Genomic DNA, 24957 nt, shown 5'->3' with positions numbered 1-24957 from the left:
TGGATAAACATATTAAAACTGTACCCAGAAACACAATAAGACATTGGTTTACAGTGGCCTCAATTATCTGTAATAAATTCCTTATATGTCATTTATACAAAACTAAACCTACCATTGTCTTGCTTTTTCATTGCTTCATTGACTAGTAAGTAAAATGTGTTATTTTAATTACAGTGCAAATTAAAATCTTTTTAATACTTTGCTGACATTTAATTTCTTTCACTTACAGAAGTGCTCAATTTGAACGTTCAATATTTGAAAAATGTGTATGTGAAATCTTTTGTTTTTCAAAAAATAGGACATAATTGGAAGGAAGGAATAATTGGATAGTATTCATTATACTATACAAGAACTATTAATCTTGTTCAGAATTAATTTGCCCATTAAAATGTATTCTGTCCAAGAGCTGCATGAGTAAAGGAGAGGAACCATCGAAGCAATAAAAAACACTTTTTTGCACAAAGATTTAATAAGATGGAGAAAATGTTAAATGCAGTACATTTCTCTGGATACACTGAATTAACTTTTCAAAAAAAGCCTATAATTTTCCGTGACCACCATTTTTTCAAGCATGACTTTATTACTTAAATTAAATTTCCTCAGTGCAATCCAGATTCTCTCTAAGGAACACAGGAGTATGTAATATCTTCATGAGAAAACAAGACAAGCCCTATCATTTTCATATTTGCCCAAGATCGATTTCTGTCAGTTTCACATACTATAAATATCGTATTTGTCCCTTTAAAATCTCACCTCAAAAGCCACTTTGAGCTTCTTCAGATTTTCAAGTGACACCCTCTGTTCAACCTGTATAAAACAGAAATACGTCATGCAGACTGTCCTGAAAAACCACAAATGTGTGTACACAAAGGACTGTGTGTGAAAGTGGATCATGTTCTGCCTGTTTGAAACCTTTAATGGAAACAAAACTACAGACGTTTTCAATCCGATTTAACTCACTCAAACCAACTCAAAAACAAGCAGAAACTGAGCAACAGAGAATTCTAAATATTCATGAGAATTCTCCATTCTTCTCATGAATATTTTACTTCTAATACATTTCTGAAATTACTGAAACCCTGTTAAATCAGGGTTGTGTTTGGAACTAAGAAAATGAAATCTGCCAACACATTTAGAAAAACTTTTTGGAAGAATGAAGGCGCTTCTTCTACATTCCTAGAATAAAAAACAAAACTGAACATACTTTTTTAAAACAAAAGTGAGCTATGAATCCAGAAAACCCACCAAAACCAACAACTAAATAGATGTATAAAGATTGTACTTTGTATTACAAATTGTCTGATCATCCTTCTCTGATGATCAATGTTCTTTATCAGGCAGACAAGATCTAAGAACCAGACACGATCTTAAATATTTTATGCTTTAGTGCGATTTAAAATTTTAAGGCATAACTATTAAAAAACTACAATATAATGAAACATGCAGCTCTAGGGAGACAGCACATCAACTAATTATCTGAAAATAGTGGGACCAACTTGAGACTCTAGATGTAAGTTGTTTTTTTTTAAAAAGCGTGACCTCAAAAATAAAAAAATCCACTGCTTGCTAGAATCAATGAGTTTGTCTTCTTTTAGATAAATTTAAAAAAATGTCAGACTATCCAGTTAAAATGAGAATTCTTCATTATGAATTGTCACAGAGCAATGAGATAACCTGCTGAATCTTCATTTCAGAAATGTATTTTATTTATAAAGAGAAGCACTAAAATGTATATATGAAGAAGATTTCATTTTCTCATCAATTCACACACAGATCATGCATGCTTAACTTACCAACCAGTTAATAACACCTGATTGCTAAAAGACATGTTTGAATGATTAATTAAAGATTGTTAGTGTTTATCAAAACATGCTACAGTATTCTATTTTAAACCCTCTGTTTAAACATTTCTGTTTCTCTTCTGAATGGGCATGATTAACCATTTAAAGTCAACCCTTGGAAAGACACTTAAAACACTGTGCTAACATTTTAGTCTAGATAAAGTGCACTTTTTTTTCTCTGCGTTTCAAGGAAAAGCTTCTAATGTGATTAATGACATCCTTAGATTTCACACAGTTCCCTAGCAACAACATAACTTCGCCTGAAGGCAGTTCTTTGGTTTTTCATTAATAAATAACAGGCAATAAACTCCTAATCTTAAAGGATGTGAAGAGATAAGGTGAGCTGGATTTATAGAGCCAAATGTTAATTATTTAATAACCTCAAGCCTTAAAAATAATAAAAAAACATTACAAAATTAAATTGTATTCATATCCCTGTTATATAGTTAATTAAATCAGAAATAATTGTAAACGGAAACTATATGTATATATCAATTATATAACTGTTAAATAATTAAATAAATTTCAAATGTAAGAAGGTCCTGTAAATATGTTGACGATAAAAGCAAACATTAAATCCTCCAATTTTCTTTTTGTTGTGTAGAGGTTTCACAGAGGCTTAGACAGTTTATAGAAGCTTCTGGAGCTCACTAAGATTGTTACTGGGTAATATAAAGGCTCTGGCATTCAGAGGCAGAACACCAAACCTAAAGGCAATACCACTTCATCATTGGAAGCAGTCGGAGAAAAACAAGGTTGTAAAAGATAATTGACCTAGATGAGTATATTGACCTTTGAGTATAATAACAGTTCTCTAGGAATAACAACACTCACGAATTAAGTGTACTGAAAGGATTATGGAGTGTTTTAGTCAAAATATGGCATAACCTGTTTGGCTGAGGGCAGACATCCTGCCCATAAGATAAAGAGGCTGGGACCCCCATGCAGAGTGAGGAGTGACCAAGGGGCAGCTTGTCACGGTCGACATCCCCTCCTCCAGAGGGCGCTCTATTCCTCTCTAGATGGTCCTTTTAATTATTACTTCCTTGTGTGTCTAGTTAAGTCTCTTATTTAAGTTTTCTTTCCACAGCCTTCGGGGCTCAGCTTTGAAGAATGGTTGTCTCATGGCCCGCCTACCACCAGGCTTCACGGGGAAGTCTGAGGGCATACAGTAGGCCAGTAATAGTCACCCTAACCTTCTGAGCCCGGGGTCTGGGATGAAGCCCCGTATTCCTGGTTCTTGTTTTCCTGTCTCTGATCCTGTTTTGTCTCCGGATGGATTTCCCGATAATAGATAGATAGATACTTTGGACATACGGATTGTTTCCTGATTCTCCTGTGGGCCTTTACTTCTGCACGGACGTCGCTGCCATCACTGTGAGCACCAATAAACCTTGTGTGTCTCCCCTCAACTCCGTTCCCTATTCCTTTCCGGATTTGCCACCTCACATAGAATCTTAAAATACTCTTTCCACGGGATCCTCACCCGGCAACTGTTGCACAGCTGCAAAGATAGAGAAGGGGTGGAGGTGGGGTACAAAAATATGTACAGTGTACGAAAGGGAGAAGGGGATAATGTACAGTTATTTAAGTTTCAGTAGAGGAAATTATATCAGGAATGATTGCAAATTACTGATAGCTAGGTCTGACTGAACTTGGCTGTTGTCATCCCTCACAGACATTCATTATGAACTCCATTTAATAAAAGCCATCCACTGTTTTGTCTCTCATGTCCATCATCAAGGAATTCAAGGCTAATGAGAAGGCTGATATCTAACCAGGGATGATACACAAGAACCCAATATTCAGTCAGAAAAGTGTTTATACAGTTTTTGCTGTAGAGAATTTGAAATTATGGGAGAAATGATTTTTTTTAGTAATGAACTTGGTGTCTTGCCTTCATAATAATAATTAGGACAATTCACATTAACAAAATGGTTTTGGCACACAACATAAAGACACGCTAATATATTAATGGCTGTAGAAAGAGAAATTTTGTAAAATACAAATGTGTATCCAAACTGAATGAAGATGAATAAAGATGAATGAAGATGAGCAAAGAAAATAACATTGTGATGAAAAACTAAAATAACTCTTGTGCGTTAATATGATCTACTTTTTGTATCACTGAACCAAAATCAAACAAAAGCACCTTTGATACTGAAATAACAGTTAGAAAACGCCTTTGAATACAGCAATGATGAAGAAACCATCAACTATTTACTATTCTTTTCTATTTTTGAAAAACAAAAACGCATTTGCTACTTCGTTTCTCGATTAGCATGATCAGCTCAAGCACAGTGCTTGACCTCAATTGACCTAATTAATTATTCACTCCAGAAGACAATGCACCTGTTGTCTCAGGCATAAAATTAAAGGATTCTGCTGAATGAAACTGGTGATATGAAAATGGTTTCAATTCCACTTTGCTGTCATCAGTTGGCAATCAGGTAACCATTCCTGTGTGACATATGTGCCATTCAGAGAGTAAGTAACACATTAATGAATTTGCAATATTCTTTTTCAGCGAACAGTTTAAAATGATCCTAATATGGTTGAGCTTTGGAGAAGTAATGCTATTCAAGCCAAGCACATTGTTTTTTTTGTCTTATTTAACAATGTTGTTGTTTCTTCCTTGGGTCCCTAGAGCGGAACTCACAGTTAATTTCTTTGATTCTCATTGCAATTAATGAACAATGCAACCTAATGATTTCTGAGGGACATCCCATCACACCTGACTTGGTAGGTTGTGTGTCTGCATTGAGTAAATCAGCTCTAATTGAAATCAGAGCTAGCCATGCATGGGACACAGTCCATAGCCAGCCATGGCTAACCATACATGTCACACATAGGATATGTGATAGGAACTCCTTTATCGAGATGTATAAAACATTTAGGGAGGAAAAAGGAACATATACACTGGATATTAGATACATATCTTTTTAAGAATCACATTATTTAAGTTGCCTTGTTAACATACCACATCCCATAAAGTCTATAATGCATGTGTCTTTTGTAGCACAGGAATAGATGTGAATAAATGTGATCCCATGCTCTCGTTATTAACTCATGCTTTTCTGAAATGCTCACCTCTCAATTGAAGACTAAAATCTCTTTCAAGGTACAAGCAAATCTATTGGTAATCCAAGGAAATAGCATTTCAGAAAGGGTTGTAAAAAGTGCATTTTTATCCTCTGTCTGTTTTGAACTAAAACTTGCTTTTCTGTTGCTTTAAAGTGAGCAAGATAGACACAGAGGAGCTGGAAGTCTCATGACAATCTGCTTTTTTCAGGTCAGTATAGTGACAGATCTGCTCATTGGCTTGATAAAGTATAAAACACAAAACGTGCGATGAACATCTGCTGCCCATTGTGACTCTCTGGTGGTGAGTGAGGGAAATTAAGGTTTATGTTTGATATCAGATGATACTAGTGACACCTTGCGGCATCTCTTTTGTGCTTCTGACCACAAGATACATTCTCATTTTTTTTGTGAATAGCCTTTCCCATGTATGTTTGATGTAAATGTATCATTAGCCATTTACTTCTGTAGGTCTGCTCTCCTTTACTGCCTAAAATAAAATCAATTGTGGTAATTCAGAAAATACTAATAGTATTCATATCACAAGAAAGAAAAACTGATAATTTGAATAATAATCCTACTGTACTGTGAAAACATGCCAACAAAAGCATCTCTATTTTCAACTGTTCCCAAAAAACTAACATTGAAGAAGCCTCTTCACTTTGCTCTTGACATCTATGCTTTCATTATCAAAGCAGACACCTTCAAGATAGAAGGCACTGGAAAGGTCCCAGGAAATATATGGACGCAGGAGGAGATTGAAAAACGAAGTTATCTTCAACAGCCTGTTGTAATCCTCCAGATTGTGACACTTGCAATGTCTTTGTACACCTTGAGATGCTGCAGGAGTGCTCTTTTCAGAGAAGTTTATTTCTTCAAAAGCCATTTGATTTTGACTACGAGGTGTACTTAAGATGGAGAGCTAAGCAGTTGACAATATGTTTTGTTTTTATTTTTTAGCTTTTGTCCATAAACCCACAAATCCCACAATTTATACCACATCCATAAACTGGAGAGATCACATGCTAATAAGTTCTAATTCACTCTTTGGATAATATTTTCTGTTTTCTGGAATAAAGGTATGTGTGAAGCATTGATGGTGATATTAATCTCTTTTAATGTGACTATTTGAATGTGCTTTGTGTTTATGTCACCTTTGATAATTAAATTCTACATGTTACTCCATGATATGGTAGGAATTTCAGTGACAGTAACTGTAACCTGAATTTTGTTTTTATAAATACTTTTACGTGTGTATTTGTGTAACATCTACGATCTATGGTGACAGATAAAACATGATTCAATGAATAGTTCAAACTACAAAAAAGCCCATTTTTGTCCTCTCTACTCTTTATTCATCTATGTGTATCTTGTCTTAGAGGGTATCCTTAGTGCCTTGGGTTCACCCTTCTAAAACATTGGAAATTCAACAAAACATCATCACCACAGTACCAGCAGTCTCTTTACTTAAAGCAGTCCCTTTAAAGATTTACTGAATACAGTGTTTAATTTTGAAAGTTACGGGTGGCCTTATGTTGTTGGAAACAACAAAATACAGAATATTTTTTCATGAACTACAAATCTGTAAGTGCTTGGATCCTCCTAGAGTTATCAACTCTTCTTTGGTTATCAGGGAATTTTGAAGTGACTTATTTGATATGGCAATAGAAATTAAGATGGATAAGTGATTTGTGGACAAGATAGACCTAAGTCTGACACTGACATTACACGAGGCTGAGTTGTAGAGAGTGAAGAAAAGACAAAAAGAAAGGTCACCTTCAGCTTCCTGAGATTCCTGGTTGGGTCCCTGGTGTGAAGGGCCTTCTCATTTGTTTCTGTACTGTGGGCCAAGCTGATGGAATGGCGTCGGTATCCCTCTTTCATTAGTTCCCTCTCCAGCCACTCAGGGGGGCTCTCACTCCTCTGGGACTCATCCTGGGAATTCTCCTGTTTATGCCTCGTGCCAGGCACTGACGTCTTCGCACGAGGCGGGCATGCTTTGCCAGTGGCAGGCCCCAGTTCACTCCAAATACTGAAGAAACCATAGAGCTGTGTTGACCAGAAAAAACTAAAACAAGAAACGCGGCCTAATACTCCACTTTCTAATTAATAAATTAAAAGATATACGGATAGATAACCTAATTTGCGGCTACCAAAGACTGTGTCTGAGTTTGTCAAGTGTGTCATGTTTTAATTGAGGAGTTTTCAGCTTTTGAGCTTACTAGTTTTAGTTGGCGGTGTCTAAAATCATTTGTACATTACATACAGTAGTTCAATTTCACTCATGAATTCACTTGTGCATCTGAAATGTTAACTGTAAGAAATCAATGCTATATAAAACTACAAACTTACTATTTTATGTTTTATTTATGCCGCTGAATCAGCAAGGGCCTTCCTCTAAATGGTAAAGTAATATGTGATAGTGTCAGGGTCTTAAATATCTCATTGCCATTTGAATCACAACCCTGCAGACGAGAATATGGAGCAAATTGCTCTTAAAGTTTGGAATTGTTTGGAATTGAAAAGAGTGACCTTATAACAAGAACAGTCAGAGTTGAGGCATGAAAAAGGCTTCAGAACTTGAAAGGTACACTTCATATTTTTTTTGCATTAAATAATTTTATTGGAAATGCATTCAGCTCAAATAAGAATAAATCAAACCATACTGATATTTATATTATTGCCTAAATGTGTCTTATTTCTAATTCAATTCAGATTAGTTTATAATTAAATCTTAGATTTTAAAAATTAAACAGTTTTAATTAAGTGGGGTTACACGCAGAATAACATTTCAATACTTCACAGAGCTCTAGAATTTTTCTAGAATTTTTTTAGGGAAAATTCACTTTCATGTTTTTTTTTTTGTTACACATACATACAGTATACGGAAGAGTGACCTATTGGCATGTGTAATATTTTTATATTTTTTGTAGAAATATACTGAACACCGCTGATCAAAGAAATATAGCACGCATTTTGTATTAAAGTACAATATCTTTCAGTATGTTGGTATTAGTTAGGGTCCACTATCTAAACAATGTGCAATTTCACCAACAGTAAATACATTGAATAAGCTGTGACAAGTGTACTAGATGTTGCCTGTTGTATTACATAATTTTAGGTCTGCATTAGCACATTGTGTTTTAGTGCCTTAATTAAATCCTGTTAGCTGAAGGGAAGTAGCCTTAATTAATGCTTCCTAATGTTAAATCTTGTGTGCACAGTTGTTTTACTTAGCTCAGATTAATTAGCCTTCCAGTAAAATATACACAGAGCAATGCCTAATTTATCCTCTCATAGGTACCCATTCAGTCCCCTGACAACAGTAAACAGTCTCTGGACAACAATGATTTTTTTTTTTTCATGCAGTGAACCTCTTACAACCAAGCAACAGCCAAAAACATAAAAAAACAAATGAAAGATATTCCTTATTTTTTCAACCTTAAATTTGAATAAGAAACATAATATTAGTTTCTGAGCATTATGTAAATATCCCTGGAGCTATGTTCAAGCAAAAATATTATTTTCTTAAATTAATTACTCAGAGTAAAAATATTTTTGTTTCAGACACAACAAAGCTGCACTTCTCTACAGTAGAGCACTAAGACTGAATTTCAAACTAAAATAAAAAATAGTGATTTTATCCAAAACGGTACCTGGTAATGTGGTAGGTTTCCAACTTCCCAGTAGCAGAGCTGGGACGAAATTTCTTCCCCAGGGGCATAGTAGAAAAACTTCTTGCTTTAAAAATGTTTTTTAAGTAATTTTTTGTCTTTCTACTTTGAAGTCTGCCTGTTTTTCTCAGTACAGAAACACCAGTGCAGTCAGAAACTCATTGTGATACAGGTTGCACTGAACAGTGGCTGATTCAAGCTGGGCTGTCCCTACTACAGTTTAGCAAATGCCTCCAGCAGACAGTGTTTGCTTTACTGTTACTCTCAAATTACCAATCTACTTACTCTAATGTTACATCTGAAAAGGCCGGGCAACCCTGCAGTGTAATTCACAACTCTATCAGAAACACACATGCTGTGTTACTTGAATTACTTAATCCCTTATTGTATTAAATCACTAGGAGGTAAAAATACAATCAATATCCTCTCTATGGATTTAAAATTGTATTAAATAACAAAATGTAATACAAAAGAGGAAGAAATTATGTCAAAGTGTATATTAGTACATTTTATTGGAGTGAGAAAAACTGTGATTAAAAAACAAAAACATTGTGCTTGTAATAGCAAGAAGTTTTAAGATATATTTTAATGAATGTATCACATTTAATTGAAAAATCATATAAAGTGTGAAAATAGCTAAAGTCCCAGTTTTGTAACTCCAGTAAATATTGTACAACGCAGCATTTACTCTAAGAACAGGTTTGCAAGTCCTGGCAGAATTAATGGATATTAATACATGTCTTCAATGCCATATGTATTCATAATAGCTGAATACACACAACACCTCTATAATATTAAATAGTTATATATACACTAACTGCATACATGCCCCAGGAGAAAGACTAGTCTTGACTTCTATCCAGAAGCTGAGCACTACAAAAGAACTAGAATGAAATGAGAAGGATACAGGGTATTTATTTTACAGTATAGAATTTGATCTCTTTTTCCAAAGGTCAGACACACTGGCATGGGGTTAAAGTTACTTCTGTGTTTCCACTCTTAATTTGATTCACTAGATTTACCTTCCTTGGGTCAGAGTTACTGGTTAAATAAATATTACTGCAAATGAAGAATGATGTGCCAACTGAACAGAAATTTATTGGGCTTAGTTTCAAACATTCATAAAGCATGATTGGTGTGCTTTATAGAAGACCTATCAACGCATAGCTTAAGTATGCAAAGCCCAGAAATATCCTGATCACTGAAAGCAAAGCACTGGTACACTGCCCATCCACACGAAAAGCACAAACCATGGCAAATATCACAGAAGTATGTCGAAATCTCATCATGCCAGCTCTTTTCCGTGCACAGCCTGTCAGTACTCTGTAATCAGTGATCATTTTCCACTGTCCCATAAATTACTTAACTGAATGATTTAATTACCTAATTGCCTATTTTCATTGTACACATGCTCAGAAAGAAGTGGCAGTTCTATTCAGTGTCATGTATTCATTTTATCTCAGTTAAATTGTAGTGAGCAGTTAAAATTTTAAACTTCATTGGTATGAAGTTACCCCTTTTGGGTAAGTTTTCTTTACCCAAAAGATCTTCAATAAATGTTATAGATGCTAAACCTCAATCTAAGCAGGAAAACCAATAAGATTATTAGTGCATGGCAGGTGTATGTTTTAAATGCTTTAGAAGCTGCCATGTAAAGTACCAACTGTACTTATGAAACAGAATAAGTTCAGAATATCCAGTACCCAGTGTTGGCAAAAGCTACAGCATACAACCTGTAAAATCGAAAAATGCAAGTTCATTCCAGTCCTACAGAAAGTTAAACAAGGTGAATTGCGCAATGCAAATGTGTCACCTACACGGGAGTATGTTTGCCAAACACTTCACCTTGGTTTAAAAGAGTTGCCTGGAAGTTTTTTTTACCCAACAAGGGATTCAGAAAAAAGAACTGGGACACTATTTGTCTTGTGACATTTATTTTGTCACGACTGCACACAGACCCTGAACATTACATGAAGGGATTTAATATTTTGTGTTGCAATGTGCACGAAATCCAATAAAAGAAAAGAAAAAAAAATACTTTGGCTTGTACATCATTGAAAGGGTGTTCTCTTTTCTTATTTTTATCGTTGTAATCTGTTATGCATGTATAGTACAGTTTTGATTTCCTAGCTCTAGTTATTGTGATTAAGTCTGCACACCCATTAAAAGCAACCTGCACATCTAATTTTGATGTATTCTGGAAAAACAAATCTCATCAACACTCAGAATCATACAGCGGTACTTCAACAATTTACATACACACAAAACAAAATGATGCAATTAAAAGTCATGTTTGGATTTTACTGTTTTTTAGCAAACAGGTTTGCAAGCCTGCAGACATTGGTGATCCTTTATTCACAAAACAGTTCCAATAACAAAATGTTGTTGACAGTTTGTAGAGGTCTGGGCCGTACTGACATTCAGGTTTGTTTTGAGGTTGAAAGTATTCCAAAGGGATTCTTTGCTCTTGCACCTTGACTGGGAAGTGTGAATGTTCTCAGAAATCTTTTCATGACTTCCTTGTCTGCAGAGAAAATCGCAGAGAATTAAGGAAGTGTCACAAGTTCCCTGGCTGAATTATAGTATTAACAAGGAGCATAAAGTGAGTTAGGCAGAGAAATAGGATACCATAAGTGCAATGCCTAAATGAGCCTTTATCCTTCCTCTTACCTGGACTGGCTATCAGGACTTTGTGATGGAAGTGGGCATGTTGTCTGGGTATTTACTTATCATCTACATATTAGCATACATATGCAATATTAATATAATTGTGAAATTACCACAAAGTACTTTACCTGTAGAATTTACTGGCAGTCTCAAAAGAAATTTCAGTGGGAACTCACAACTTGAATACACTGAAATATCCACACAAGGAAGCATGCTATAACTAAGACAAATAATCAAGTTTAAAGTGAGGCACAAATCTATAAGCATGTTAGGGAAAGCAGAATATAACTGTGATAAGCTACAAAATAAGAAATACATTAGATTACATATTTCTTTTTGAGGTTTGTCGGCAATACATTTTTGAACTTCCCGAGATATGATTTCTCACTAAAACAAGTGTTCAACTTTGTAATTAAACTGCATTTAGTTGCCAAATGTTGGCAAGGCTATATAATGTTGATAAGGCTCACACCCAAAGAAGGCTCCACAGCCAAAATGTTGTGTGTCCTTTCTTCTCTTTTCAGCATGGAATAAACCTTTACTTGTTCCTTTGCAGCCTACGCATGCTGCCTAGGCTGAACTACTTAAGACTATATGACTTTGACTTTGCAAGACTTTTATTTCAGAGGAAATAAAAGTATTTTCTTGAGCATTTTGAGCCTTTATCAGCAGCATTTCAGAGCAACAGGATGTGACAAGGGAAAATGAGAGGATAAAGAACTGGCTGCATAGCAGCATGAGAAGAAAAAGAATAGTTTGCTGCAGTCCTTAATTTTGTACCTTTATCAGGAACACTCTGAAGGAAATGCTGAATCTCTTGAGGCTTCAGAGATCGGAGCACAGTTGAAATGTCTGTCCTTCCGTCCCCAAAATGCCTTTCATATGTGGTCGGCTGCTTCCTGTTCTCCTGGTTCCTGATGTGGGCATATGTCACAGACGGCACTGAAACATGAAACAACAGGAGCGGGTCGTTATTATTAGACTTTGCATTACCATGTTTCCACACCCAGTGCTTACTTGGGTTAAACATGTTTTAAAACTTTAAAATCACCAGGTATGTTTTTATACCTAGCTGCTTTGGAGTGTTTTTCATGACTCACTTCTCAGCTACAAACGTGACAGCACAGAGGAGAATGCAGAAGTTACACACCAGACTTTCAGCACGCTACAGATAACGCAGACACAGACCAGAGGTTCAGTGGCAATCGGAGGTGAGGTACAACTCTCACTGACAGCACCACATGCCTGCAAACAGCTGGGAAGCTGAAGAGGTCACTGTGTTGTCAAGAACTAAGAGCTCCCTTGCCAACCAATTCCCTCCCTCTCTCAGCAGTGCTCAGCCAGTCATGCACTGCCGCTGTGGGGGAAGCCCCATCACACCACACTAGGGATATGACACAGTCACGAATCTGCAATCACAGAGCTTAGAGTGCTCTCAGGCGAGCGCCTTCCCTGGATGTGCCACTTGGGAGGCCCTACACTTTGGCTCAACTTCTAATACAAGAATAGAGAGGCTTGAAAGCTTGAACTTGCCTGAAATACACAGTCCTGCTGACAGTGTCACTGAAAAATGAAAGTGTACCACATTACTTACAACAGGGGGGAAAAATCTATTCCATTGCTGGAGGCTGACAGCTATCTTACAACATCTTCAGTACATCTTGTGAGGCACCAAGCTGAACAGCTCACTATTCTAATTTCTCTCATCAAGGGGCTATGTATCACAGCAGTGTGTCTAATGCAAAGGTGTCTTACCCACTCCTTTGGGAGCCAAATGGTGATGTGTGTTGCACCCATAGCGAGTTGTAGTGTTCAGAAGCTCAGGGGTCTGTTTGGGTTGCTGGTAGTGATACCTCATGTTGGTCAGATGCGAATGCGGGATATCTTTTTTCCAGTTCGGTGGAGCTGGAATGGCATGCTTCACCTGAAAGCCTGCGGCGCACAAAGCAGAAATAAACAAAATTTTAAGGGGAACTGCAATGCTATGTTTAATTTTCGGGGTTAGAAAGAATCAGCATTGATAAGCCGATTTCAAACCACAATAAAAGTAAAATGTAATGGTAACTTATAAAACTTCCAATTTTTAGTACATCACAAAATAGACAAAACTTCCAGATATGTGCCGCACCATATTCTGCGATTCAGAACGAGGCTTCTAGTGACATGAAGTGGCCCTATTACATTGTAAATAAGCAGGCTTGTGAATACATCTCTTTTAATCCAAAAGAAATATTGTTCTCAACTTCAAGATGGTTTTGCCAATAAATTGGCAAATAAATTACTTGTTAACTCTGCATGCAGATCATGTTGGAAACTTTCTGCAGTAAAAGCTCTGCAGCACAACCTGAACTTAATTAGCTTGGGCATTGCATTACATTTGTTATTACAGCGAGCAGGAAGGGCCGCATCACATCAAAATTTGTGGGACAACAGGGCGACTCACTGTACTTTTACAAAGTTCACAACTTTGTGCTTAATTCACAATTTGTCAAGTGTTTCGATATTGTCAATGAATTTATTCTGTTACAGAGATTTAATAACCAGTCTGAGAAAGTGGGACTGCAGTTCCCCTTTAAGCTGGAGGGTTTGCAGGCACTCTTGTGGATCATGATATTTTCCTTTCTTTTCTTCTCGCAAGCTGACCTGGGAATAAGATTAAATTTGTTTGCCATTTCTTGATGTTAAAACAATAGCTAAGACTTTTGGAAAAATTGTCTTCAAAATGGGGACTGAGAGAGTACAACACTTCAATGTTTGTGCCACACACAATGATTACAAAATAACTGGCATAAATGTATTAGCGCAGTATAACCAAACAATGGGGAAGCCCTAAGGCCTGCTGTGATTGATTTAAAAGAACATCAGAAAGCATCGGTACTGACTGTTCTCGGAACATCCTGCTCCCAAGTTATGAAATCCTGCTCAGGGAAAGGAAAACAATTAGAGCAGAGAAGCAGTAAGGAGTGGTAGAGTCCAGGTGCTCTGGATTTCATATTGAAAGACTGTGTGCCTCAATCCTGAGTGGGGAACAGGTGTTGTATTCTTGCACTCCGAGTGCTTCAGGAAAATCCCCAGCAGTACAAATGTAAATCAGAGGAGACAAAAGTGACAGACAAATACAAAAGCAATGGGTAAAGGTTTACTCCATGCAGAAAGCAAAAGAAAAGAGTCACAACGTTTCGGCTGTGAAGCCTTCTTCAGGAGTGTCAAATCCTGAAGAAGGATTCACACACCTGAAGAAGGCTCCACAGCCCAAACATTGTGTCTCTTTTCTTTTCCTTTCTGCATGGAATAAACCTTTACCTGTTCCTCTGTAGTCTATACATGCTGATGCCACTACCCACATGAACTTTGACAAACAAAAAGCAGAGATTCCCGATTTCCATTTGGATAGATGGAGGTGGATGATAAACACTAGAAAGAAAACATTATTAAGGCTTGTCCGTATTTCATTTGACTCCCTTTTTACTATATTGGGTTTTTTTACTCATCTGACATGGTCGGGCATTGTATGTTTAGATTTTACTGACAGCACATGCCTTGTTATATAGTTCAGAGAAGATTTTCTTAACCCAGGGATGTCAGTTCAGCCAAACGTATCCAGAACCCTTTTAAACTTGTCAACTAAAAGACCAATTATTGCAAGATTAGTATATATACAAATATATGCAATGAAAGGACAATGGGCATCATTTTAACTCTAGCAGACTGGGTGAAGTAATCTGTCTGCTTCTCCTCCCACATTCAGCATGTAGACTTCAAGCTCTGTACCTTGAGGTATACCCAAGTAATCTGCTTTATAGGTTGAGCAATACTGTGCTGTCAAGGCTCTTCTGATTTCCTCTTCAGATGGCAGATTTTTCCAAGGCGACCTGCTGTCCTCTGAAATCTGCTTCTCTTTTCTGGGCAACCGCCATATTAGAAAGGACTTGAAAAGAAACAAAGTGAATTAGCACATCTGACTCCATATTGAAAAGCATTTATGTAGCAGATCTGGGACAAAATATACGTGGGTTTCCCCATCATGCACGCAGAATCTAAAATGAGACTAAAATGGCTCATAAAGATGCTTACCTTTGTCACGGCTCATCACCCTATCGATAATGCCACTTAAAATACCATCTAAAGACACAGACCTGAAGCTGGGTTGAAAATGAAATAAATTTAATGTTATTATGTGTGTCCAGTTTGGTTGTTTTCCTCCTTCACCCATCACCAGGGCAACAGCCTAGAATTCTGATCCCAGGACAAACAGAACAGAGGTTCCCAGTCCTGGACCTATAGGACAAACCTGCTGATTTCTGTTCCAGTCCCACTCTCAGTTACACAACTAAACCCTTAACTGACCCAAGAGTCTGAGTTTCCACTCTTAATTAAGTGGGAAGTGTATTGCATTTGATAAGTAAAACACAATCCCTGACACGACAGTAACAAAAAAAATTATAATATTCCATTCAAGCAACTTCTTAGTTCAATTAAATCTTCGATTAGGTAATGAAGCTCGGCCAGATGGTGTGTGGGGCCTTCAGGACCAGGACTAGAAACCCCTGGTGTAAAGTACCCAGCAATTAAGGAGCTTCGTTGGTGATGGCACTCCTGTATGATTTTACCTCACTGGGGTGAGGGTTGTTCCTTCTGTTTCCTGAAGCAGAGCCACTGCGTATGTGATCTGGTTTCGAAAAGGGTTTCCAGCAGAACTGCTGGCTGTACAGGCTTGCACCAACTGGATCCCCCAACTCATAGGGGAATCTATAAGCTTTTGAAGACTTGGGACTGTGAATTTAAGAAAAAAAATGTGTCACACTAAGGACTATTTCTTATTCCACCCAGCATTTATTTAATCAAATAAGGCAAGCCACATCATGTCTAATACTGCACTTGAACATACACAGGAAGAATGGCACATACATTATTGGATCACTTAACATAAGTCATTCATACTGATTTAAATAAAAGGTTTATTTTTGATCATAGAGGTTTTCTGGAACACGGTGTCAACAGACATCTCCAGCTTACCGGTAGGCCTGAGTCGATGAATTAGGTCTGTGAACAAACTCGCGTTTGTGTGATGTCTCATAAGGATCCCAATTCTTCTTAAAACCTGTACATAATAACATGCATGACTGTTACTATTGTTATTTACTTTTATTAGCATTGTAGTTTTTCTTACTTTTATAAAGACTTATAACAGAAACCATGCTTTAAACAACAGTACAAAAGTACAATTGTCACAATTCTAGGAATAAGCGCTCGTTTAAATGAACGCCTAATATATTTGTTAACATTATAGTTTTATATGCATTAAAAGCCAGTTTTAGATGCGTAAATGCGCAAAAGTTTAAAAAGAAAAGGTGAGTGACAGCTCCAATACTAAGTCGTTACAATCAACTTTCGCCTACCTATTGCTGCCATTGCAGTTTTAGCTCTACGCGCCGGGGTTTCAATAAGCTCGGTTTTCTGTTTGTTAAGGTCTTCGGAAAGGGTCAACGAAGCGGCCAAGAAGTCGCATTTCTCTCTGTCCGTTTCTGAATTACACCCCTGTTTCATGTAACAGAGTTGCTCGCGAAATGCGGGTTTCAAGATGTCATCGTCCAGCTGCAGGCGAGAGAATGCAGTTTAAGCTTACTGGGTTCATTTCGGCTCATCAGCCTCCGTGATTATGACACGGTTCATGTGTGCATTGTGACCTCACCTGGGTTGCAACGGGGACACGGGACACTCGGCTCAAACCCTCCATTCTTCTCAAAATGTCCGAGATGTAAACGAGAACAGTTTTTGAGAGTTTAAGCCGCTACTAAAAGAGCTCTGAAGGCAGGATCTTGTTGTCCGGAGTCCCGAAGCGGTTGCTAGGAGCCAGGGGAATGAGGAGACATGAGAAAGTCCGCTGGCTGAAGTGATCGTGTAGGCGTACAAGAGCTAATAAAAAGGGATTTCATTTAATTAGACTGAAAAGCGGAATCTTCATTACACTGAATTCGTTTACTGCCTAGGACTGAACTGAGGCTGACCCGGAGAGAATTTAGCATTGATATAACTTTCGTGCGCTTTAGGCTACCGCAATTAACACAATTAAAGCTATAACATTGTCAACAGGGGTAAAACCTCCGCACGAATAGTCTAAATATAATTGCATAAGATTTCTACAGTAAAATACATTTTTGAAAGTATAAATAACCTTGAAAAAGTAATACCAATAACGTTTCTATCATTGTTTTTGTGGGGGATATCTATTACTGAATCCTGAAAATAAATCATGACATACTGTAGTGTGTAAGAATTTTTACATTAAAACGTTAATTAAAACAAACTGATTGTGTTCAGTTATGAATCACTCCTCCAAAATCTTTCCACCCAGAAACATGTTTTATTTCAATCAGTTTAGAGTGGACACTATTGAAAAGCCCTGTTGTCCTTTCTTAAGGTATATGTACAGTGGTGTGTTTGCCCCCTTCCTGATTTCTTAATTTTTTGCATGTTTGTCACACTGAAATGTTTCAGATCATCAAACAAATTGAAATATTAGACAAAGATAACACAAGGAAACACAAAATGCAGTTTTTAAATGAAGGTTTTTATTATTAAGGGAAAACAAAAATCCAAACCTACATGGCCCTGTGTGAAAAAGTGATTGCCCCCCCCATTAAAACATAAATCAACTGTGGTTTATCACATCTTTGGAAAGCTGAGTTCAATTTCTCTAGCCACACCCAGGCCTGATAACTGCCACACCTGTTCTCAATCAAGAAATCACTTAAATAGGACCTGCCTGACAATGTGAAGTAGACCAAAAGATCCCCAAAAGCTAGACATCATGCTGTGATCCAAAGAAATTCAGGAACAAATGAGAAACAGAGTAATTGAGATTTATCAGTCTGGAAAAGGTTATAAAGCTATTTCTAAAGCTTTGGGACTCCAGCAAACCACAGTGAGAGCCATTATCCACAAATGGCAAAAACATGGAGCAGTGGTGAACCTTCCCAGGAGTGGCCGGCCGGCCGACCGACCAAAATTACCCCAAGAGTGCAGCGATGACTCATCCAAGAGGTCACAAAAAACCTCACAACAACCATCCAAAGAACTGCAGGCTTCTCTTGTGTTCACTTCAGTGTTTATGACTCCACCATAAGAAAGAGACTGGGCAAAAATGGCCTGCATGGCAGAGTTCCAAGATGAAAACCACTGCTGAGCAAAAAAAACATAAAGGCTTGTCTTGGTTTTGCCAGAAAACCTCTTGATCCCCAAGACTTTTGGGGGGGAAAATACTCTGTGGACTGACGAGACAAAAGTTGAAATTTTTAGGAAGGTGTGTGTCCCATTACATCTGGCATAAAAGTAACACAGCATTTCAGAAAAGGAACCATACCAACAGTAAAATATGGTGTTGGTAGTGTAATGGTCTGAGGCTGTTTTGCTGCTTCAGGACCTGGAAGACTTGCTGTGGTAAATGGATCCATGAATTCTGCTGTCTACCAAAAAATCCTGAAGGAGAATGTCCGGCCATCTGTTCGTGACCTCAAGCTGAAGTGCACTTGGGTTCTGATGCAGGACAATGATCCGAAACACACCAGCAAGTCCACCTCTGAATGGCTTAAGAAAAACAAAATGAAGACTTTGGAGAGGCCTAGTCAAAGTCCTGACCTGAATCCGATTTGAGATGTTGTGGCATGACCTTTAAAAAAGCGGTTAAGGCTCGAAAACCCTCCAATGTGGCTGAATTACAACAATTCTGCAAAGGTGAGTGGGCCAAAATTCCTCCACAGTGCTGTAAAAGACTCATTGCCAGTTATCGCAAATGCTTGATTGCAGTTGTTGCTGCTAAGGGTGGTCCAACCAGTTATTAGGTTTAGGGGGCAATCACTTTTTCACACAGGGCCATGTAGGTTTGGATTTTTTTTCCCTTAGTAATAAAAACCTTCATTTAAAAACTGCATTTTGTGTTTACTTGTGTTATCTTTGTCTAATAATTCAATTTGTTTGATGATCTGAAACATTTCAGTGTGACAAACATGCAAAAAAATAAGAGATCAGGAAGGGGGCAAACACTTTTTCACACCACTGTACATGTCAACCAAATAATGGAAAAACTGCAGCGTACTTTAAAAGTCAGGATTGATGACTGGTAATGTATACATTAGCCTCTTGCCAATATGTAGTTGCTTAGCGCATATACACAATCTATTGGGTCCTATATTATATTGTGGTGAGGGGGCTTCTGTGTGGAGTTTGCATGGTGTCCACCTATATTTTTGCCAGTTGCTCCGGTTCCTCACACCTCCAAAAGTCATTCAGTCTAGGTTTGAGGGTGTCTGTTAATTGTGTGCACAACAATGTAGGGTGTAGTATGCTTCAGGGACAGACACCGTGACTTTCACTAGGAATAATCTAATTTATCCAATAGATTGGATAATGCCTAATCAACTTGTTAGTAATGTAACTCACAATTTGACCTTATTTCCAGTTAAATCTTGGGATTATCATATTTAGCCACGTTAGAAAGAAATGTTCCAAATATAAATACAATCATCGTAAAAAACATTTTATCCAGTCCTGTACGTGACAATCACCGCAGCAGACGGATGCCTACGAAATGTCATCATAAACACATCGTCACACACTCATACATACTCACACCCCGGAGGGAAAGAACACTTCGTGCAAAACTTAGCAAGTGGCGGGAGCGCAGGAGACGTCTCACTTGGGAAAGAGCTATGAACAAAATGCATATTAATGCCAAGTCGGGATTCTACATGGAACTTATTGAGTTAGAAGAGTTTTTACGGGAGCCGCCGTCTGGCTTTAAGGTAGAAGTCCGAGGTTCGGGATACAGGTTTGTAAGATACGATCCGGGAAGCTTCTGCGTGTTTATAGATGAGTGCAACTCTGCAAAAGGGAAAGTCCTCTTTCAGCATTCTCCAGGAAGGTACGTACCGAACCGTTTGACAAAAATATTTTTGTAGAATAATATTGTAGACTATACAATACAGTCTTTGGGTACCAGAATGTAATGTACGCCTACATGAAATATACTGTACATGTTGCTATATCTAGCAATATTTTCTTACTCCCCCAGGATAATCACAGTGCATTCGTTAAAAGATTATACGGACCTGAGGAAAAGGTTTACGTCACAGTTAATTTTTATCCTGGTTTCGGCTTGCGAGCTCAATCCAGCGCTGAAGACGAAAAGCGAGAAAGCGGCTGAAGGTATTTGATTAACTAGTCTGCTGTTTAAGATTTCTTTCCAAAGGGGGCTGAACGGATCTTTCCTGCTGTATTATATCTGTGGCATGAGTGAAATATATTGCTTAGTAGAACTGTGATCCGAAAAATAGCGAAACGTTTATAAATAATAGGTTTTAAATCATAGAGGTATGAAAACAACAGTACAGGTGTAAAAGATGAATATTTTAAATGATACGTCTTTAAGTGTGACGTAGGCCTGAAGCTGGTTTTCCGGTTTACCTGCGGTTGCTGGTTGAACCTGTCCTTTACCCGAAAAGGAGGAATCCAGGACTTATGGAAATGTCAAGTTCTTTCCTGGCAAATGTTAATTTTCAGTGATAATAGTTTGCAGACATTATAATCGTGTTCATTTTAAATGCAACTAGAATAATTCTAGAACTGTGTCTCAAAATAAGGTGTAGCGCTGCACTCTTTGCGAATAAAAACATGTATTATATTTGATGATATAATTTATTAATTTCCCTTGAAACTGACGTGAGATTACTTTTAGTGTGTGGTGGCTCGATCTGCGTTCTTGCGCTTACTTGATGTTTGTGATTGTTTTGGACTATATGTTGTCCAAAACATATATGGCCAGCAGCCATATCACCCTGCAACTCGCAACTGGCAACCCACTGAAGCTAAGCAGGTGTGAGCCTGGTCAGTACCTGGATGGGAGACCTCCTGGGAAAAACTAAGGTTGCTCCTGGAAGAGGTGTTAGTGGGGCCAGCAGGGGTGCTGTAAACTGTTTACCTATACTGTAAACAGGCGCTGTCCTTCGGGTGAGACGTAAAATCCCAGGGTGTTTCTTGAAAAGAGTCAGCGTTCTGGCTGCCGTCACATCATCCAGGTGGATGCTGCACATTGGTGGTGGTTGAGGCGAGTCCCCATTACCTGTAAAGCGCTTTGAGTGGAGTGTCCAGAAAGTATTATTAACTTAAGTGTTTTTGTTGCCTCTATGAACCATACTTTCTAACGAATCGTTTGGCAAACAAGTATGAAGGAATGAGTCAGGCATACAACACAGTTGCCTGTGTCAAGGGTGGATATGGAATTTTAAACAAGAGAAAACAAGTAGAGGAGAAAATGCATCATTTTGTAGAGCTTTAATTAATAGTCTGCGTCGTCTATTTCATGAAATCATTTATTTCCTTTGGTGTAGGGTGTGATGCAGACAAAACTTGTTTTAATTGTCGTGTTTCTGACTGCAGTGCTACAACAATTCATTGTGGTCATTAATGGCAGCAACCCTGTGGTTAAGTGGGAGATTGAGAGAGGCCTGGACCAGGCTATTTCATCAGTGGCCGGAGAAAGCTATGCAGTGCAAGTAAGATCTTTACCACTTCACATTCTTGTAATTACTTTATCATGTCTTCCAATAGATACATGCAGAGAGAGGAAAACAAATATTTGATCAATCACTAAATCATCCTTGACTGTACTTTTCTACCTCAGATTATAAAGTAAATGAGAAGCCAACAAGTGGTGTTGCTCAGACATTTTAACCGGGTAATCTTTGTAGATTATAATGAAACACATGGGTAGGCTGTTAATAACTATGCCTGATACACCTTCTTTCGTTAATGACCTTTCACCTGGGCAAATGGGCTGAGTGGCAACTCAACTCTAACCAATGGCTGGTATTTCAGATGGATGTGGAAGACGCGCTACAGAGCTGGGCGGATAAGAGGGGGTTTGAAATCCCTCTTGAGGGCAGGAGAGTGAAACCCCTCTGGCAGCATACCAATATCACACTGAGGTACCACTCCGATGCCCTCTTTGACTTCCCATTTTGGCTCGGCTTAAGCAAGCGGAAGTTCACTCTAGAAGGAGAGGTAATTTATTTTCCGCTTTCTAAACGTTTTCTTGGTTTCCTTGTTGGCCAGGTGCCGGATTCTTCACCCTCCCAGTTTGTTCTTTCAAACTGTTGAATTGCTTCTAAAATTAATCTGTGTCCTTAAATGAAATACAAGCTTTAAAATGCCCAACCATAATTTACAAGTTTCTGTTTTTCCCCTAAAAAAATACCTCTATCTTAGAAGAATCTAGACTTTTGCGAATTAGCATTTCATTTGCAGGTGATGATAGTATTTGAACTTTTCAGTCATCCCTTGTCCTGTTTTGTCTAAATCTAATGTGTCATACTTTTTTATCTTTCCTTAGCTTTCTCACGTCACCAGTAAGGACAAACAGGAGAAGACAGCAGAAGAGGGATTTCTTTCTGTTTCCTTAGACCCGGATGTGCAGAAAAAGCAATAAACAGTTTTTCACTTACTTTTCGAGCAGCCTGTCAATTAGGCCTTTTCAGGCTGGGTGTCAACCCACATTCACAGACACATGCCAAGCCTTCTTGGCGCCTGCTCAGAAACTGTCAGCCGATCCCTCTGTTTCCAGTCAGAAGATGAGAGTTTGGACAGACTCGTGTTTCCATGCCATGGAGATCTCATCCATTGTCTTTTTTTTTTCTCTTCCAAAACATTTGCAAAGGCCTCTTGTGAATGTTGGGATTTTCTGTCAGTTTTTTCCCCCTCCTCCTTACCTGTCCAGTGCAGTGGTCTTCCAACTCGGCATTCATCACCCTCCATCACTAGGGTTCTGCTTGCAAGAAATGTCGCAGCCGTCACTTTAATTGGTGATTATTCAGAAAGCCTTTTTGTTTAAATATTCGCAGTAGTGTACCAGGCCCTCCCACAACACTGCCCTGGCTGCCTCTTTGATTTTATAACTCCTCTGTGCATGTCTGGCAACTGACATCACCTAAGACTGGGCTGGTTTAATTCATCCATGCTTATAGGAGCTACATGTGGGAGTATGTTTTCTCCTGTATAGCAGTCTTCCCCAGATAGTGTTCAAATCTAAACTGAAGAGACTTCTGTTTGGTCCATCCTCAGTCCACTATATAGGTATATCTTACAATCATTTCTCATGAAGGTGCTTCTTTTCTGTAAAGGGATCTCTTTCGCTTAAAAATTAAAGCACTTATTCTGGTTAACTGTTCACCTACCACTTGCCAGCCTCATTTTGGTGTTTCTATATGCATATCACTGCGTTCCTGGTCTTTTTTTATTATCTTATCTTCTGGACTGAAAAGGTTTCCTGTTGGTCATGGCAAATTGTTCCTGTTTGAGCTACTTAAAAGGAACAACAGGGAAAATTGCGAGATTGAAGGAAGTATGCCAGTGGGATTCAAAAGAATAGCTGAAAGAACCACCAAAAAAACAACTTTATTGAGAATATTATAAAACTCTTTTTTTTAAGTTGTGGTTCTGCATTTACTGACAGCACTAGTACTATGTAAACAGTATATCTGCATATATCTAAGTATTGCAACATTGCAATCTTAAGCCTCGAATAAACCTTTGTGATTGAATGTAAATTGTGGCCCAGTAATGGTTCCTGTGCTACACCTTTGGCAGTGGTAACTATTTTAACAAATATTTTGCCTGCGTCTGTTTCAGTTACCACGAGATGGCGCTATTTGATTAACTTTGTTCCTTTATTCAAGACTGCTTTTTTGAACAGTGCTGTATTTGTACTTCAGAGAGGTTGAAATTTAAACTTTTTCATTGTAAGTGCTTTTTTGTACTTGTCTTTTTATTGTGAATTACAGTATAAAGATTTAATAAATTATGATATAAAGATTAAATAAAATGTTTTCTTTAGTTTTCAGTATTTCTATGTTTTTATGTTAAAAGACATTTAAGAATTGGATTTTTGGTCTTTATTATTCATTGATCAATGAAAATACATATATACGAAAGTGGTCAACTTTTGTCAGTGTATATATACTTCTAACCTCCATGTTTTCCATAGTATACAAATAATCAAAATAATCCAAAGCTAAACTAACTTTTGCCAATAGAAGTTATTGGTATCGCAGCAACACTAAAAGGGAAGGTGTGTATTTTCAAATATCCTGTCCTGCTGAAAGCCTTAGATCATATTGCACTGGGTTCATGTTATTCTAGTGACTCACAGCACCTTGTATTTCTGGAATGATACTAATAATAGTGTGCCTTTGCCTGTGGCTCTTTTTGGTGGCATTTACTATGCATGCTACTTCGGCAATATGTGAAATATGTAACACAATGAGCTCAGTCGCACTGCCCACGGAACACTGCTAATGGTCTGTGTAAAGACAAAGTTCTTAGTATTACTCATGTCTCCCATTAAGGTCTAATAGTTTGGTGGAACAATCACCTTAAGAAATTTTGGTGTCCAATCAGTCGTATAAACTAGCTGTGTCCATTCAGTTTAATGTAAGAACAGCCTGTACACACAACCTTGTTGTTTATGAAGACATATGGATACATCCTTAAGACCCTTAAACCTTAATGAAGGAGTTTGAAAACTTGTCACCTTACTCTTTCTTTTTCTTGACATCTTTCTTGACAACCCACCTACATTTTTGTGGTATAGGAAAGGGATGTGGGTGGCAGGGAGATACACTTAATGTGTGTGTGAAAGTACG

General features: G+C 37.8%; 3 protein-coding genes across 4 annotated transcripts in view; 1 reads left to right on the top strand and 2 right to left on the bottom strand.

Annotated features, from left to right (window-relative positions):
• wdr95 (WD40 repeat domain 95) overlaps positions 1-10735 on the bottom strand; it is a 32998-nt gene extending 22263 nt beyond the window's left edge. For both annotated transcript variants that reach the window (XM_088639393.1, XM_088639394.1), the window contains exons 1-3: positions 8579-10735; positions 6699-6954; positions 754-807 (exon numbers count right to left, since the gene is read on the bottom strand). In XM_088639393.1, coding sequence (XP_088495519.1) covers positions 754-807; positions 6699-6954; positions 8579-8646 — 378 coding nt within the window. In that variant the 5' untranslated portion in view covers positions 8647-10735. The remainder of the gene's footprint in view (positions 1-753; positions 808-6698; positions 6955-8578) is intronic.
• A 136-nt stretch (positions 10736-10871) lies between these two features.
• Positions 10872-17261, bottom strand: tex26 (testis expressed 26). The gene is made up of 8 exons (XM_088639399.1): positions 16956-17261; positions 16663-16858; positions 16280-16364; positions 15874-16036; positions 15035-15191; positions 13019-13195; positions 12044-12205; positions 10872-11120 (listed from the first exon to the last, which is right to left on the bottom strand). The coding sequence occupies exons 1-8, from the start codon at positions 16998-17000 to the stop codon at positions 11017-11019; spliced, it is 1089 nt and encodes a 362-aa protein (XP_088495525.1). The 5' UTR covers positions 17001-17261; the 3' UTR covers positions 10872-11016.
• A 2625-nt stretch (positions 17262-19886) lies between these two features.
• Positions 19887-24137, top strand: medag (mesenteric estrogen dependent adipogenesis). Its single transcript, XM_088639392.1, has 5 exons — positions 19887-20183; positions 20334-20467; positions 21698-21813; positions 22136-22321; positions 22650-24137. Exons 1-5 carry the CDS (start codon positions 19972-19974, stop codon positions 22743-22745), a joined length of 744 nt encoding a protein of 247 aa, XP_088495518.1. The 5' UTR covers positions 19887-19971; the 3' UTR covers positions 22746-24137.
• The last annotated feature ends 820 nt before the right edge of the window (positions 24138-24957 follow it).

The sequence above is a fragment of the Lepisosteus platostomus genome, chromosome 7 (genome assembly GCF_059453375.1).
Source record: "Lepisosteus platostomus isolate fLepPlt1 chromosome 7, fLepPlt1.hap1, whole genome shotgun sequence".
In the NCBI taxonomy this organism is placed as follows: Eukaryota; Metazoa; Chordata; class Actinopteri; order Semionotiformes; family Lepisosteidae; genus Lepisosteus; species Lepisosteus platostomus.
Note: the sequence above shows the minus strand (reverse complement) of the source record. Positions and strands in the feature narration are given on the sequence as shown.

Coding starts and splice junctions, on each gene's coding strand:
- tex26 (XM_088639399.1), bottom strand. CDS start 17,000: ATGGAGGGTTTGAGCCGAGTGTCCCGTGTCCCCGTTGCAACCCAG. Junction 16,365..16,662: donor AACTGCAATGGCAGCAATAG/GTAGGCGAAAGT, acceptor TATTATGTACAG/GTTTTAAGAAGAATTGGGAT. Junction 12,206..13,018: donor TTTGGCTCCCAAAGGAGTGG/GTAAGACACCTT, acceptor TTCATGTTTCAG/TGCCGTCTGTGACATATGCC.
- medag (XM_088639392.1), top strand. CDS start 19,972: ATGAACAAAATGCATATTAATGCCAAGTCGGGATTCTACATGGAACTT. Junction 20,468..21,697: donor AAGCGAGAAAGCGGCTGAAG/GTATTTGATTAA, acceptor TTCTGACTGCAG/TGCTACAACAATTCATTGTG. Junction 21,814..22,135: donor GAGAAAGCTATGCAGTGCAA/GTAAGATCTTTA, acceptor CTGGTATTTCAG/ATGGATGTGGAAGACGCGCT.